Below are 15,978 nucleotides of genomic sequence, written 5' to 3' on the forward strand. Positions count from 1 at the left end.
ATATCCTAATGTGAATCATTCCTTTTATATGATTATCCTGGTAAGATTTGAAGACTTCTTCTTTCAAGTCTTATACACTACTTTGCACAGAGATTTGACAAATCATATCTTGGAGTGTTCCTTCTCCTTTATTGACAGTAGAGATTCCTTTTTATATATTCATTTGCTTCCATGACTCTATTGAGAATCCTGATGAGCACTTTTAAGCTATGCCTAATTCAGCATGACCGTATAGTGTCCTCAAAGATTAACAACATAGCCACAAAACATCTATGATGCCTCAGGTCTAAGGATTAGTTTGCACCATTGCAATTTATGAGTTCCAGCTTCCATGATGCAACTCATGTGTTGGTTCACGTTTAGTGTACTTGTTCTTATACAAGCACCTACACATATATCGTTGTGTCTCCACACTTAATGACTTGAGACCTTGTCATTCCCTGCATATAGAGACGATACTGTGTGTATTGGTCTTTGCGGAATATTGACGTCCAATCAATATTACTATGACTAGGAACATATTCAGGATTTAAGGATGATGATAAGTCTCCATGCATGCAATCTCATTACATAGCTCTCATATCCACTTGTTTATTCCTTGGACCATTGTTGTTCTACATATTAAAAGATAATATAGGATTATTTAATGTATAAAACAACCTTGCTTGTCCATTGATAACATAATAAGTCTTTTATCAAAGATGTCCTTAACTCTAACTATTACATAACTAGTTGACTTTAAGGGCATATTTCTAACACGACCCAACCGGTTTTTTAGGCCCACACAATTCGGCCCTCTTTAAGATTGGATAGGGCTTGGGCTAAGGGTTTGAAATCATGGGCCGGCTCATAGTCCGGCCAGTTTGAGCTCGACTAGCCATGACTTGGTTAAGCTTGTCTATGCCTGGCACGGCCCACCCATAAATGTAATACCCAATTAAATGCTATACTTCTTCACTCAATTTTCTAACTTGTCAGGCTTTATTCTCTCAAATTTCAAGCTTCAATTTTCTCAATATGTCTAAATCCTCACTCCTCTGGTGATGGTGCTCTCATTCTTTTATTTTCTCAAATTTGAAGTTGCAATTTTTTCAATTTGTCTAACTCCTCATCCTTGCCGGTGGTGCTCTAATGCCTTGGTGGTAGTGATGCTCTTATTCCTTTGTAATAAAAATTTATAAAAGACTTAGACAAAAAAAAGTACAAAAAAGAAAATAAAAAGTAAAAAAGGTCCGGTTTGGGCAGGCCCATGCCTTGACATTTGAAACCTTAGTCTGGCTTGAAAATTCAAAAAAGCCCATGAGGCCTAGCCTGAGCCTGACCCAAACCCAAAAATTCCAGGCAACCCTAACCTGACCTATCTCGGCCTAGTGACGAATCCTAATCTCACCTACCTACCCGTCACACTCTAATAATAAATGTCTTTAAAGTTTTCTTTGTGGGTTACAATTCTAACAGTCCCATTTTAATTTTTGGCACTTCCATTGTGAGTGCCAACAACATCAATAGCTTCCTTTAGTTTTTAAAGGTTGATGTTTATCTTGATACAGTTGTTAATCGCAACAAATTCAAACTCCAATAATAGATTTTTTAATTGTTACCAATTTAGTTACACAACAACTCTGGGTTATCGTTATCAGAAAAACTTGTCTATCACGCGAATAACACTGTTTTGCTATTATTTTGATTAATCATTTTTCGTCACGTGGGATGATTTTTCCGCATGACGGAACGTAATTGGATGAAAATAACAAAACAATGTTATCCTCGTGACATGCAAGTTCTTCTTCATCGTCAGAGCTTTAATGATCTATTAAGCTATCAGATCCCTTCAACTTTGCAAAGCTCCAATTTTCTTTTAGTAATAATATTCAACGCTAGTTTTGATTGGATTCATCGTCTTTTCCTTCATGTGTTCAAGTTTTCAACCATCATAGGTAGAATTTTTGAATGTTGCTTTTTGCTTTTTTATTTATTTATAAAACCTTGAGGTGCAATGAACCTTGAGGTGGGACTGACCCCCAAAAAAAAAAAAAAAAAAAAAAAAAAAACTTGGCGTGCACGCACTATGAAATAGAAAATATTCCTATTCGCTTAGCAAAAATGAAATAGAAAATATTCTATTATCTGCATTTTCTCGCAGCCCACCTGCACGGCTGACTTATCGTTCATCTCTCTCTGAGCCGCTGAGGTGCAAAGGTTCGAGCTTTCTTTGTTCTTTAATGGCGGAGATTGTGTTCCGCAACCCAGCTGGAATTTTTTCCTTCTTTTCCTATTCCTGGTTTGTCCATTTTCCATAATATATCTTCTATTTCCCTCCTCAGTCTCACCAATGTTTTATTTTTATTTTATTGATTTATCTTTTGGTGTTCGTCATCCTCTGCCTTAACTTGTAAATACTCAAAGATAATCTCATTAGCTATTTAAGTCGTTTTTGTAATAACTCAAAACCTGTATTTTGTTCAAGCATCCAATTTCTTTGAACTTTTGAAGTCTCATCTGTACTTGTGAAGTTTACTGTGTTTGATTGAAAGTTCCTCTTTTCTGTATATGCATGAATGATTAATGTGTGAATCCTTGTTACTGAGAATACCCATTTGTTAGTTGAATGTATACTGCTCATCAGTTTGTTTAAATTGTAAACCCCTTCATTCTACATGTAAGAGATTTTTATGTTTGCTTTGAGATTGATGCCAACAAAAAACTGAAGTTAATATTATTGTGTTGAAAACCAGACTAAATGCAGAATCTGAGAACCACAGAGAATAGGCAAGGTTCCATTGCAATGGGAGAGTGCAATGGTGATGCATATGTTTCAGTGGGTGAACTGGATTCCCCTAGGATAGATAACTTCAAGAAAGTCTCACTTCTGCCCCTTGTCTTCCTCATCTTCTATGAGGTTTCTGGGGGACCATTTGGGGTTGAGGATAGTGTCCAGGCTGCTGGCCCCCTTCTAGCCCTTCTCGGATTCTTGGTCTTTCCACTCATTTGGAGTGTTCCCGAGGCCTTAATTACCGCAGAGATGGGTACCATGTTCCCTGAGGCTGGCGGTTATGTAGTTTGGGTTTCGTCGGCTTTGGGTCCCTATTGGGGGTTCCAGCAGGGCTGGATGAAATGGCTAAGTGGGGTTATTGATAATGCTCTGTACCCAGTTCTGTTTCTGGACTATTTGAAGTCGGGGATCCCAGCTTTAGGTGGTGGCCTTCCAAGAATCATAGCCGTGTTGGTTTTGACGTCGGTGCTCACTTACATGAACTATAGGGGTTTAGCCATTGTGGGATGGGCTGCTGTTCTTTTAGGGGTTTTCTCACTCACTCCTTTTGTGGTTATGGGACTTGTGGCAATTCCCAAGTTGCAGCCTTCGAGATGGTTAGTGGTAAATCTACATAGTGTGGACTGGAATTTGTATTTGAACACTCTCTTTTGGAATCTAAATTATTGGGACTCGATAAGTACACTTGCAGGGGAGGTAGAAAACCCAAAGAAAACTCTACCGAAGGCTCTGTTTTGTGCCTTGATTTTGGTTGTTGTTGGGTATTTGTTCCCTCTTCTAACTGGTACCGGGGCTGTTCCCCTCAACCGAGAGTTGTGGACTGATGGATACTTCTCAGATATTGCTAAAATTATTGGGGGAGTTTGGTTGAGATGGTGGATCCAAGGGGCTGCGGCAATGTCAAATATGGGGATGTTTGTGGCTGAAATGAGCAGTGACTCCTTCCAACTTCTTGGGATGGCAGAACGAGGTATGCTGCCTGAGTTTTTCGCTAAAAGGTCTCGCTATGGAACCCCAGTGATCGGCATTTTGTTCTCAGCTTCTGGAGTCCTTTTTCTATCTTGGCTGAGCTTTCAAGAGATTGTAGCTGCAGAAAACTTCTTGTACTGTTTTGGAATGATTCTAGAGTTCCTATCATTTATACGGTTAAGAGTGAAGTACCCGGCAGCATCTCGGCCTTACAAGATACCTGTTGGAACAGTTGGAGCCATTCTTTTGTGCATTCCTCCAACCATACTGATTTGTACAGTTTTGGCATTTTCTACTCTCAAGGTGGTGGTTGTGAGCGTCGGAGCCATTATGATCGGCCTTGTGATGCAGCCATGTCTTATGTATGTGGAGAAAAAGAAGTGGATCAAGTTTTCTACCAGCACTGACCTCCCAGATCTTCATGGTGCTAATCAGGGGAGTGTTAACTCCTTAATAGATTAGTAAGTCCTCAAAACATGGAAAGGCAAATGTACTTTCACTACTATTGTGTTCATCTCCCAAGGCAGTAAGGTTAGCTTCGGTCGTGTTCATGTTGGTGTATCTGATCAACAGTAGTTGCTCTTAACCTATATGCATTTTCCTTGCTCAAGTGCATAGCAATTGCCATTAATTCTCTATTGCAATATGTGAATTTGGTTTGAGTAGATTTTGATGCAATGTCACATATTGACAGAGATTTTGAAATGTAAGACGCAGTTAGATTTTGATGCAATTTTAACTAATGCCTTTGTTATTTGTTTTCTATCTGATTGGCATGTTGTAATGGACTCATACAAAAATCGCTCTATGTATTAACACATGCAAAATCCATGCAAAAAATTAGCAAAATTTGAAACTATTAAGACATTTAGTTGTGATCAACAATCGACGATCCTAATAATTCAAGAAAACATTAAAAGTACAATCATCATTTGAGTGGTCAAATGATTTCGGATTTAAGTGATTTTTTTACTGGGATGATCGTTTAAGGAATACCTGATTCAGATTATGAAAATACAATGTGGATGGGCTGCACAAAGGAATCTCTCACATAAACTTATTTGAGGGGTTCCTCAATTGATGCTCCGCATTGACGAGTATCTATCCATTGCTATAAGAATTCACGCAAAATGTCTTTAAGATGTTTAAAAATTCACACTATAAAGTTTCATATCACGTTTTCTTATTATGGCAACCATCCACATTTTACACATGGTTTTAGAAAACGAAAAACTGTTAAGCAAAGTATTGCCCAACGTAGCAGAGCTCACCCTAAGTTTTTTGAGGCCTAGGGCAACAACAAATAAAATTCCTACATATCTATATTTCCCGATGAACAATGTAACACATTAAAAGATTGAAATCAAGATCATAGTTTTAGTTAGTAAAATAAAAACAACTGCCAGGCATTAGAATCAAACCAGGTCCCCCCAATAAAAACAATGTAATACATAAATAGAATCATAGTTTTAGTATCCAATCCAATCTAATATTAGACACCGAAAAAAAAAAACAAAAAAAAAAACAAAAAAAACAAAAGGTTGGTAAAATCTCTTGAGAGCCGGGTACAGGTCTTTCTCCCAAAATGTGCAAAATAAAGCCCATACATAGCTCTTGACTAGGGGTGGGCACTCAAACCGGCGAACCGGAAATTCGAGCCGAACCACACCGAATCAAACCGAAAAAAAATCGAGTTGACCAAAAAGTCAAAAACCGGTCAAAAACCGAACCAGACCGGTTTGGACCGGTTCCGGATCCGGTTCCATATCTTCAAAAACCGAACCGGGCCGAACCGAACCGGTGAAACTAAAAAAATATATAGTTACAATATATATTTATATTTAATGCTATATTTTTAATTTCATTAAAAAAAAACCTAATATTTATCCAAGTTCAATGTCAAAATATCTCTCTTTTCTCACTTTAATATTTATTTTTTATATGAAATTGAATAATTTGTTAATTTTCAAGTAAAAAAATAATATTTCAGTTGAGAATTGTATTAAAAAATAATTTTTATAATCCGGTTCAAAACCGAACCGAAACCGAAATTGGACCGAAACCGGTTCAAACCGAACCGGACAGTTTTTGAAATTTTTTTTATTAAAACCGAATCGAACCAAACCGGATGAATAGTAACGGATCGATTCTAATTTAAGACAAAAACCAGTCCAAACCGAACCGTACCCACCCCTACTCTTGACCAAAAAATAAAAAAAAGCCCATATATAGCCACCTGCCAAGGCGCCAAGCCTACGCTCCTAGAAAATTAGAAATTTTCAAACACAAAAAGACTGAAGGAAGAAGAAGATACCCGAGAGACTGAGCAATGAAAAGAGGCGGTGGAAGTGGAAGTCGGAGTCGGAGGTTTTCAGCTGCGAAGTTTCTGGAAACGCCATTTCCGTCGTTGCCAGTAGCTTCTTCTCCTGAAAACCAAACTACTCCCAAATCGGCGACTTTCAATAACAGCAGCAAGCGCAAGAGGACGACTGTCACTGTCGGAGCAGCCATCGGAGGACCTTCAGCCTCTGTGGCAGCGCTCATGGAATCGCCTCAAACCAATAGTTTGGCTTCGATTCCTGATCTCAAGCACCTCGCCTCCTCTCGCCTTCGCGATCTCAAGCTTCACATCGATCGCTCTCACTCTGAGATCCTCAAGGATTTCGATTCCTCTCATTCTCGCCTCCACAAGCGGTTCAAGGTCTCTCTCTCTCTCTGGAATTGATATCCTGTTGTACTGATTTGATACTTATTTGCATGATTGAGTTTCTTGATTGATGAACTATTGTTTGTTTGGTTACTGAGAAAAATATCTAAGAAAAATATTTTAAATTGAATTTTCGCCAAATAATAACAATTTTATGTTCATGTAGTCTTGCTTTGATAATCATTTGAAAGCAGTCAAATCTCATTACTGTTACAAGGTTTGGTAGAACAAATGTAATCTAGTGAATTCCTGATTATACGTGGTTACAAGAAAGAAAGAGAACAGAAAATTGAATTTTCGCCAAATAATGGCAAGTTTAAGGTGATTTAATCTCAATTTCATATCAATTCCATATGTTGATGACAAGAAATTCTCAATGCAATTTCAAGGTTTGGTCTGATGTGAGTTTAGTAGTAGTGCTAGTAGAGGGAAGAGGAGCATTAGAATTTAGAGCAGGGATTTTTTCGCCAATTTATTTGGCTTTCTGTGTTACTAGATTCAAAGTCAAGCATGTCAGCAAGTGCTGGATGAGACAGACAAGGAATACAAGAAGATGACCCAAAGGATTACCGAAAGTCGGGAAGCAATGATGGTATCCTTTTTTTCTATCCTTCCTTCTAATTCTATGTCCTTAGTGCTAATTCATTGAGTGTAACAACCTACTGCTTCTTTCTCAGGCTTCATATGCAGAGTTCATGGCAGATGCACAGACCACTGCTTCTCGTGGTATGTCTTCAGTTTAAATCTATCTGACCTGCTTAAAGTATAAGATTTCGTATAGGTCGTGTTGGTACTAATGCTATACTGGAGTTTGGACTCAACATCCTTATTGATTAACATGCCATGTCGTTAAAACACTCCAGATGGAGTCCATATTGAGGCTTTGACAAGTGCTAATTGTGTCCCATATGTGGAAATCAGTTCTATTCCCATGTCAGCTCGGATAGCTTTTTGACCTGTTCAGTTTCACATTGTCATATATAATGTATTACTGTGGAGAAGAGAAAAAAGATTAAAAAACCAAGAAAAAGATTGGCAAATAAAAAATTGTCTCCTGTGTATCATTAAACTGACTTGTAAGTTCTAGCAGTATGCAACAATCTAATTTAGTTCAACAATTTATAAATTACGTCTGATTCATTCTGAGTACCAATTTATAAACTACTTCTGATTCATTCTACGTCTGATTCATATTTTCAGCTTGCAAAACATCCATCACTGAGTTTTCACAGTCCTTTGAGAAAGCAATTGATGCTCTTCGGAGCCGCTACGGGATTTCAACAAATTAGCCATCAATTGTTCATGCCATATGATATCCACCGGAAATTTTAGGTGAGTGCTTTACTGTTTAATACCGTTTACTAGTGGTGGGATTATTCAGTGGTCTGGGTTGTTAAGCATCTCTGGTTACTCTGTCTCGCATTATTTCATATTCTATACATAAGTTCACATTCATTACAACCTGCACTAAATTTGAAAATGGAAAAAAAAAAAAAAAAAAGAAAGAAAGAAGAGCGAAGGTAGTTCATTAGTCGTAGAGTATTATGATTAAAATATTGGAGATAGATAACCTGGATACAATCTCAAAATCATTTGTAAGATGAATACAAAGAAAGAAAACCTATAGAACCAGGTGACATATTAATGTTTTGTTGGCAGATTCCCATGTTTTCATTAAATTGCTATCGCCAGAACAATGGTACGCAGGACAATTGTACTTTGCTAGGTTAATTTCTTTTTCGAGACATGTCCTTTTACTGTATCTAAAGGAGTTGGGATGCTCATGATTGTTCCATTTTGGAGGAACATTGATGGATCCAATTGTCTTCAGAGGTTAAGATTTCACTATATTCTTGTATAACTGTTATACGTACCCATTGCCAATAAGTATGTTGTGCAAATTTCTTGTTCTGGTACTAGTAAATGCGATTAAGCAGATATGGCGTCTCATAAGCAGAATACTTTACTTGTATAACCCCAACCAAATTTGGATAAGAAGTATGACAATCTTATATATGTCCAACTAAGTTCGGGTAAGGAGTACGACAATTAACCTGCAGCCTTGATACCATCTCGACTGAGCCAGTTAAGACCTTTACTGGAACTGCATTGCATGCAATGCTTATATGAATTATAAACTGCAAAAACATTTATATGAATTATAGTACTCTCAGCTCATCATCTCGCCAGATGAAGTAGATATGCAATTGGACTGTTGTCTCTATGTTCTATTTGTATTCTTTGTTTAGACATATGGTTACAGTTTCAGATTTTTGTTTCACATTCCCATTTATTTTGGTTTTATTTAGTCGCAGATGTCATATTTTGGAGTAATACCTTCATGACAAGCTTTCCTAGTTCCATAGACTCAGGCTTTTACATTATCTCTTGGGTTATGTTTTCAGGGATGTATAGTGGAGAAGGATCTCCGATCTTCTACTTCAGACTGATACGATGACAGGGATTTAGAAACATAATACTCTTGACCATCTTGCGGTTTCAATACTAAGCAGCATCTGAATTTCATAGCATTTGTTATGTGATGAAACAAAAATTCATTGTTCTGGCTGACTATTACAGTACATATTTGGACCCGTACTATGCTTTTGCACGATGAATATATATGTATATTTGTACCTGTGCTTAGCTTCCTTGATAATATCAGAGCTGGATAGATATTCGAACTCTACGGAAATTATTTTTTGAATTTTTATGTAAATTCCATTGATCTAGTACCTTAAAATTTACGATATTAATTGCCAAAATCAACACCCAACTCTTCAGTTTCATCAAGAATCCCATGGTTTCTCATGAAATGCAGCCAAATAAATTTCCTATTTTAAAGTTGAACGACCATCTCAGCTACAACTTTTGAGTTCGGCAAAGGCAATACCAATCACTTGAGCATTCCAGAAAAAAATAGTTGCCAAATGCAACCGTGTGACATACAGAGCTTTTGCAACAATGAGGCATGAATGACTGAGTAGACACTATATTACCCTGTCCTGACCGTGAAACCAATTCAAGACATGACACAATCATGCTGGCAAGCAAATTCAAAGAAAACAGAGAATGACTGGAACAAGTTTTCAATTGGAAAGATGGGAGAAAAGAAAAAAACCAATATACTTTACAACAATCATGAACCGATGGAATTATATAACATAGTACAAAGAGCTACATGTTGATATGAGTCAGTACAGCAGTTAGCTGCTTGATTAAAGTCATTCTACCATACTAGTCTCCTTTAGAAGCTTCATTCCTCGTCTTGCGTATCATCAGCACTTAGAAGATGATTCAATACAACTCGTGGCTTTTTCCGTTCCCCTGACGCTTCCTCAGAATCATCTTTTTCTGCCTTCCTCTTCAGACTTTCATCTTCAGCCGGTTTATCATTCCCAGAATTTGCAGCTTCACCTTCCGATTTCACTTCTTCCTGCAGGGATGTCTTTGGATCAGATTCTTCATCTTTCTGTTTTTCATTCAGACCTCCTTTCTCAGATGACCTTTCACACTCTTTCAAACACGAGCGGACTTCGTCACTGCTAGCAAGATCAAGAGGGGTCTTCCCTGCTTTTGTCTTCGCACTGAGATTTGCACCTTTCTTTACCAAATACTTGATAAGCTCTACATGGGCCCCTTGAACAGCATAATGCAGTGGAGTGAGGCCTTTACGAGTGTAAGCTTTGACAGAAGCCCCAGATAAAAGGAGAGTGCGAACAACCTCTAAATGTCCCTTTTGGGCAGCAAAGTGTATAGCACCCATGTCGTCCATAGCAGCAGCACCAACATCAGCCTTGTGGCTACACAGAAAATTCACCACCTCTGTTTGCCCAGACCATGCTGCTAAATGTAGTCTTTGATCAAGATCACTTGTCAAGGAAACATTAATTTGAATTCTACATTGTGAACGGTAGGAAGTCGAAACTTGAACAACACAAAAAAACAGCAGAACCAAGTGATTTCGAGGTTTAGACTAAAACGATAAACAGTTTTCAACGATGAATAAATATTCAACAAAAATGCCGTAGTACGTTATTTCCAAAGTGAAACTAGTCAAGCAAGCACAAATTAAAATCCCATGAATAATGTCGTGACTAGATACATCTTTTTCGGGTGACTGTGGAATGGATTCGGCCATCCCTTACCACAGCAAGATATCAGACACTCTCTAGATACCGGATGAGAAATACAATCACACATTTACTAAATATCAGATGGGTGAAATTTTCAAAAGACAAGAAACAAGTTGAAACACATTTTTGCAGCTACACTTAATATAAAACAACTCATCATTTGTATGTTATATGGCATCATATTTTAACAAAAAACAAATTAAAACTGTTTTATAGAATTTTTAATCCAAGTGATCCCCACTGCATATATCAGTTTTCTGTTGTATAGGGCTAAACCCTCATGGTTAATTTTTTTAAAATGAAATGTATAGGGCTAAACCCTCCTGATTAATTATAAAAAATAAAAAATGAAATGTATAACGACTTAACCCGAAACTGGTTACTGGGCTCTTTTCTCAGAGGCAAGAGCTCCTCGAGTAACTGAAGCATACCACCAAATATTTCTCGAAAAACAATCATGGAAATAACAAATCATAGGAAGAAGAATTCATTTGGAACATAAAAAAATGCATTGCCACATTTATTTTTGTAAGGAAAGAAAAATATAAAATCTTCATCAAGTTGAGAGAGAGAGAGAGAGAGAGAGAGAGAGAGAGAGAGAGAGAGAGAGAGAGATTTGTAAAGAAGGATACGGAGTTCTGGAGTGCTTATCTCTAGAATTGACGGCCAAAGGATTGGAGCTGAGAATTGACTGTACTGCAGTTAGATCACCGGACCTTGCCGCTGTATGAAGATTTTGGCTCCAACTACTCGACTTCTGTGGATTTCCCATTTCCCTTCTCACCAGTATGCGGAGGCTCCCAAAAACAATTGAATTTGAGTGCTGCAAGATGTCTGAAACGCGAAACCCTCTACTATTTTCTTTCTGTTTTTTTTTTTCTTCTTCCAGAAGTGGCAAAAATTAAATTAAAAAAATATAACAAACAGTTGAATTTGCTGGCACGTGCATAATTTTTTTAATTATCAAGTTATTTTTTAATTATTATGGAAAATAAGCCTTTCAAATTTTTAATGACTTCACTCTCCCGTCAGGTTAGGTCCCGCTCTTAAGAGTATTTCCACCAATTAGCCCCTTGCCATGGCAAGGGAAGCCCTAGTGAATAGTGGCTGCCCTAGCCCCCTCAAGTAAAGTGTGTTTCCAACAGTTTAGGCTTGCCATGACAAATACTATTCATTTTTTTGTTTTTTTTCACAACTTTGTTTACTTAAACAATTAATTTGGATAATATTTTCGGATAAGATTTTTGGGTTCCTACGTCACTGCCCTCGGGCGCTTGCTCGGGCCGAACTCGCCCTCGGGCCAGCCCAGTCTCGTGGCCCCCACCTCTTGCCCGGGCTGCCTCACGCTGCTGGAAACCCATTTTTTTCCCAAACCACCCCCCCCCAGCCCGAGTCCACCTCTTGCTGCTGGACTTGCTCTAAAGTAGGGAGATTTTGGGCCGGAAACGGTATTATTATACCCATTCTGAACCCAGCTCAATAAATGATATAATTATTTTTAATTAACAAATATATAATATAATATAACAATACCCTAATTCCCATACCCATGCTACCTAAAGATGTTCCTTATTCCAACACAATCAATTCCCTATCCTCTCTCGGATTCTCCGACTCTGAGTGACTAAAACAAAAGTTTTGATCTCTTTAGATTTCTATGAAAATCAAGTCCAGGTGGTTCACGCATAAAAACATTCAGAGAGCCCAGGTTAGTGGACAGTCAACAACTCTAATGTTGTTTATACTTTGATGACTCTCTGAATAGCAGTGAACATCACAAACTTATGCATTATTGGTATAGGTGTTGTGCAAAAACACTTCAAGATCTTGTCGTTGATGGACTATGCGATGGTACACACACAAACTCCTTGAGAATAAAACATGCACACCACGAAGAGAATAAAACAAACACACAAGAACACAGAGATTTATAGAGATTCGGCCTCGTGCCTATGTCCTATTGGTGATCCACTCGAGAAATTCACTAGTATGTAAGAACAACTTTGGTTACAATCTTGAACCCCCTTAGCTCTCACAAGAACCTTAGATCTCTTTTCTCTCACCATTGCTCACACCCTTTGATGCCCTTGTAAACACTCAAGAATTCACTCTTAAATTCTGTCTTGTGTTTCTCCTTCGAAAATTCACTCTTGAATTCTCCTCTCTTCTCATCTTATGAAAACCTAGCACTAAAGGACTTAAGTACAATCCTAATAGGAATAGAAGACTTAACCTAGCCCAAATAGGCTAGCAAAATACCCAAAACCCTTGTAAAATGACAAAACAAGCCAAGTAAGAAAACACGTGGCTACCGGTCGCCCAATACTTGTGACCGGTCTCTTTACACAGTAACTTCAAATCGTTCCAACACTTCATGGCTGTTGCTCTCGGTATTATACAATGGGTCGTTTATGAAAACAACATGTCGTTTACTGCTTCTCCTTCCTATTTCCACATAATTAAGCGAGCCAACTTCAACAATCTCCACCATGGTGAGTGTAACACGGGTGAAAAACACCTTTAATTTTTTGACCCTTGCTCGGCACTTAGACTCCTCCTAAGTCAGCCTTCTCCTACCTCCAACTCGTGAGGCTACAAATTTCATGTATCGGAACAAGTGAATGCCAACACACCCAAGTAAGACTTGCCTACGCAGGACAACTCTCACACACATTATACGGGCAAAGTTCCTAGCCTTTTATTTCTCTCAAATAGCAAAGGATTACAAGCTCTTACTTTTGTTGGACTACCACATCACTCGGTATCTCAACTCAACCTTCTCAAGGTAATTATAGGCATAAAACATGTAGATGACACTCCCATCTACTAAGGCAAAGTTGGCATCCCCTAGATCTGCTACGTAGACATTCAGTCTTATCACAAAACCTGTCCAACCCACTTTTGGCGCCACTCAACAGCCCACTATGTCTTGAGGCTGAATTTCACTCCTTGAAAATCTCCCCACTACTTGGAGCATGCAGCCACAACCATGTAAACCGCCCACACTTGCCCCAACACTTATCCACATCCCGAACGCTGCTCAATAGTGTTGCTGTTGCATGAGCTATGCGCTGCTGTGCTGCGCCCTAGTCTGCGTTGAGCCCTTGCATGATTTGAGGGCTACTGTGCTGCTGCTTGCCTACCATTTCCCGCTGCGCATGCTGGGCGTTGGCTACGTACCCATGCTATGCCAAAGTCTTGGCTGCCTACTCTTAGCCCAAAACTCCCTTCCTCCGACCTTGTCTTGCTTCCAGCATGCACCATCACTACACGCTTCGCTTGCCTTGGCATGGTGCAAAACATCAAAACCATGCAATGGCCTATGCCATTTGCTAAGGGTCTTACAAAGCACCCCCACCAAAAGAGTCTGATGCCCTCGTCGACTTAACTCCCTGGCAGCCTTTGTTTATATGAACATATCTTGGCTATTCTTGAACCAATTCACCATTGATCTCCTCCATAGACTCATCATCACTTGACTCAATTAGGATCACCTCCATCTTCGGCTATTCCATAGGCTCTTGTTCGTCGTCACTTGAGATCACAACTATCTCGGCCTTAGACTCCATCATAGGCTTATCCTTCCACTGCGGCTCCATCTTAGCATCGAGGTTTTCACTACTTTTCCTAAACATAGCATCCCTTATAATGCTATCAATTTCTGAGCTTACCTATGGCTCATCCTCTGACTCACTTTTCAAAGGGTCCGAAGCCAAAGAAACATATTGGGCCACATTTGCCACCAACTCATCAAACCACTCCTCGACGTCCTTGTGCCTTGTGGACATATAGGCTAACTCGAAATCAAACTCATCTAGCATATCCACATAAATGCTAAAGTCATGTCGAATGGTACCTGTATTGTACATGTGACTATGCAGCACACAAGTCCTTGCCACATACTTCCTATCTAGCAAGTAGAACCTCAAAGTATCAAGGCAATGCGCCAACGCCGCAAACTGCATCTCTTCTAGCCCAAAATTCACCAATTCGACTCCATGTTTTCAATTTCCTCTATAAGCATACCCCCATGCACCAAATAAGCATCAATGAAAATCTCCAAGGGTTCCATGACAAACATATCCATGAACACCTCAATGACCTACAACATTGGTTGCTCAATCGCATCCTCTCCCAAAGGATCTTCTGGTGGGATAACTCTTAGTAATTCAATAAAATCATTGGACTCACCTGGAGATTGCTGCCCTCTTCAGCACCTCCCTCTCTTTCAGTCATGATTGCATTCAAGTTCTACCTCTTCGGACAGTTCTTCACACGGGGGGTCCTTGGCGAAGAAAGCAACCCGAGAACTTCTTCTTATCCTTCTGCTCCTCGCCCTTGGCTCCATTTGGAACAACTCCAATCTCCTTCCCTTTGTCGACCACCTTGTTGTCTAGATGTCTCTTTCCACCTTGCTCGTTCTTCCCATTGGTATATGGAGATTTTATCTAGTAAACTAGTTTATTAATAGGATTTTTAGTTGTTTACCCCCTTAACTATCACCCTAATCGAACTTACCCCGTAAACTAAAAAATTACCAATTTAGCACCCAAACTACATGAATTCGTTAATTTCACCCCTACCGTTAAATTTAAGATGATTTCATCCAAAGTTCCGTCCAAATTCACGTTTGAGCCTCATGTGGGACAAAACTAGAGGGTGATATAGTCATTCTAACCCAAATACATTTTCTTTTCCTTTTTCTTCCTTCTTTTCCTATTTCTTACGCAGGCTTGTTCATCTTTCCTTCTCCAACTTTCTCCTTCTCTTTTCCCTTTCTTCCTCTGTCTAGTTTTTTCTCTTCTTCTTCCTCTCTCTAATTCTTTCTCTTCCTTCTTCCTTTTTTTTTTTTCCTTCTTATCATTCTTTGTTTCTCTCTCTTTCTTTCTTCTCATTCGTCCAAAGTTAGATTTGTAGCATATGTGTATATTTCATTTCGGATAAGGTTAAATCTATTACAAGAAAAGAAAAACTACAATATTGCCCAACAAAAAGTTACAACAAAATTACTAATAGACCAATGGTCAACCACAACAACCAACATCTACCCAAGATGGGAAAGGAAGGAAGTCCCCAGTTAATAGGAGACGAAGGAAAAAAAAAAGGGCTTTACCAACAAAAGAAACTTTAGTAACTTGCCATGCTATAATCACAACAATATCGGACAGGGCCCATGAAACTTCAAAATCTCTTACCATGCTCCTATGTTTTTATTTTGGTGTCAAGCTATTAGGGAAGATGAGGATTGGTAGGGAAAGTGTTGGAATGACTATATTACTCTTCAATTATGTTCCACTTGTGAATTTTGATGGAACTTTGGATAAAATCATCTTAAATTTAACGGGTGAATTAGCGAATTCATTTAGTTTATGTGCTAAATTGACATATTTTTA

General features: G+C 38.7%; 3 protein-coding genes across 5 annotated transcripts; 2 read left to right on the forward strand and 1 right to left on the reverse strand.

The window, feature by feature from the left end:
- Positions 1,802-4,507, forward strand: LOC18776454 (probable polyamine transporter At1g31830). 3 transcript variants are annotated; one of them, XM_020564824.1, is made up of 2 exons: positions 1,802-2,281; positions 2,736-4,507. In XM_020564824.1, the coding sequence occupies exon 2, from the start codon at positions 2,741-2,743 to the stop codon at positions 4,202-4,204; it is 1,464 nt and encodes a 487-aa protein (XP_020420413.1). In that variant the 5' UTR covers positions 1,802-2,281; positions 2,736-2,740; the 3' UTR covers positions 4,205-4,507. The 3 variants fall into 3 exon arrangements, with proteins under 3 accessions (XP_020420413.1, XP_007209988.1, XP_020420414.1); XM_007209926.2 differs by having other exon boundaries at positions 2,747-4,507; XM_020564825.1 differs by having other exon boundaries at positions 1,802-2,199.
- LOC109949253 lies at positions 5,805-9,138 on the forward strand. Its single transcript, XM_020564404.1, has 5 exons — positions 5,805-6,443; positions 6,946-7,041; positions 7,127-7,175; positions 7,650-7,781; positions 8,855-9,138. The coding sequence occupies exons 1-4, from the start codon at positions 6,072-6,074 to the stop codon at positions 7,736-7,738; spliced, it is 606 nt and encodes a 201-aa protein (XP_020419993.1). The 5' UTR covers positions 5,805-6,071; the 3' UTR covers positions 7,739-7,781; positions 8,855-9,138.
- Positions 9,523-11,483, reverse strand: LOC18776812 (tankyrase-1). Its single transcript, XM_007209458.2, has 2 exons — positions 11,218-11,483; positions 9,523-10,306 (listed from the first exon to the last, which is right to left on the reverse strand). Exons 1-2 carry the CDS (start codon positions 11,355-11,357, stop codon positions 9,706-9,708), a joined length of 741 nt encoding a protein of 246 aa, XP_007209520.2. The 5' UTR covers positions 11,358-11,483; the 3' UTR covers positions 9,523-9,705.

This window comes from Prunus persica, chromosome G5, assembly GCF_000346465.2.
Source record: "Prunus persica cultivar Lovell chromosome G5, Prunus_persica_NCBIv2, whole genome shotgun sequence".
NCBI lineage: Eukaryota > Viridiplantae > Streptophyta > Magnoliopsida > Rosales > Rosaceae > Prunus > Prunus persica.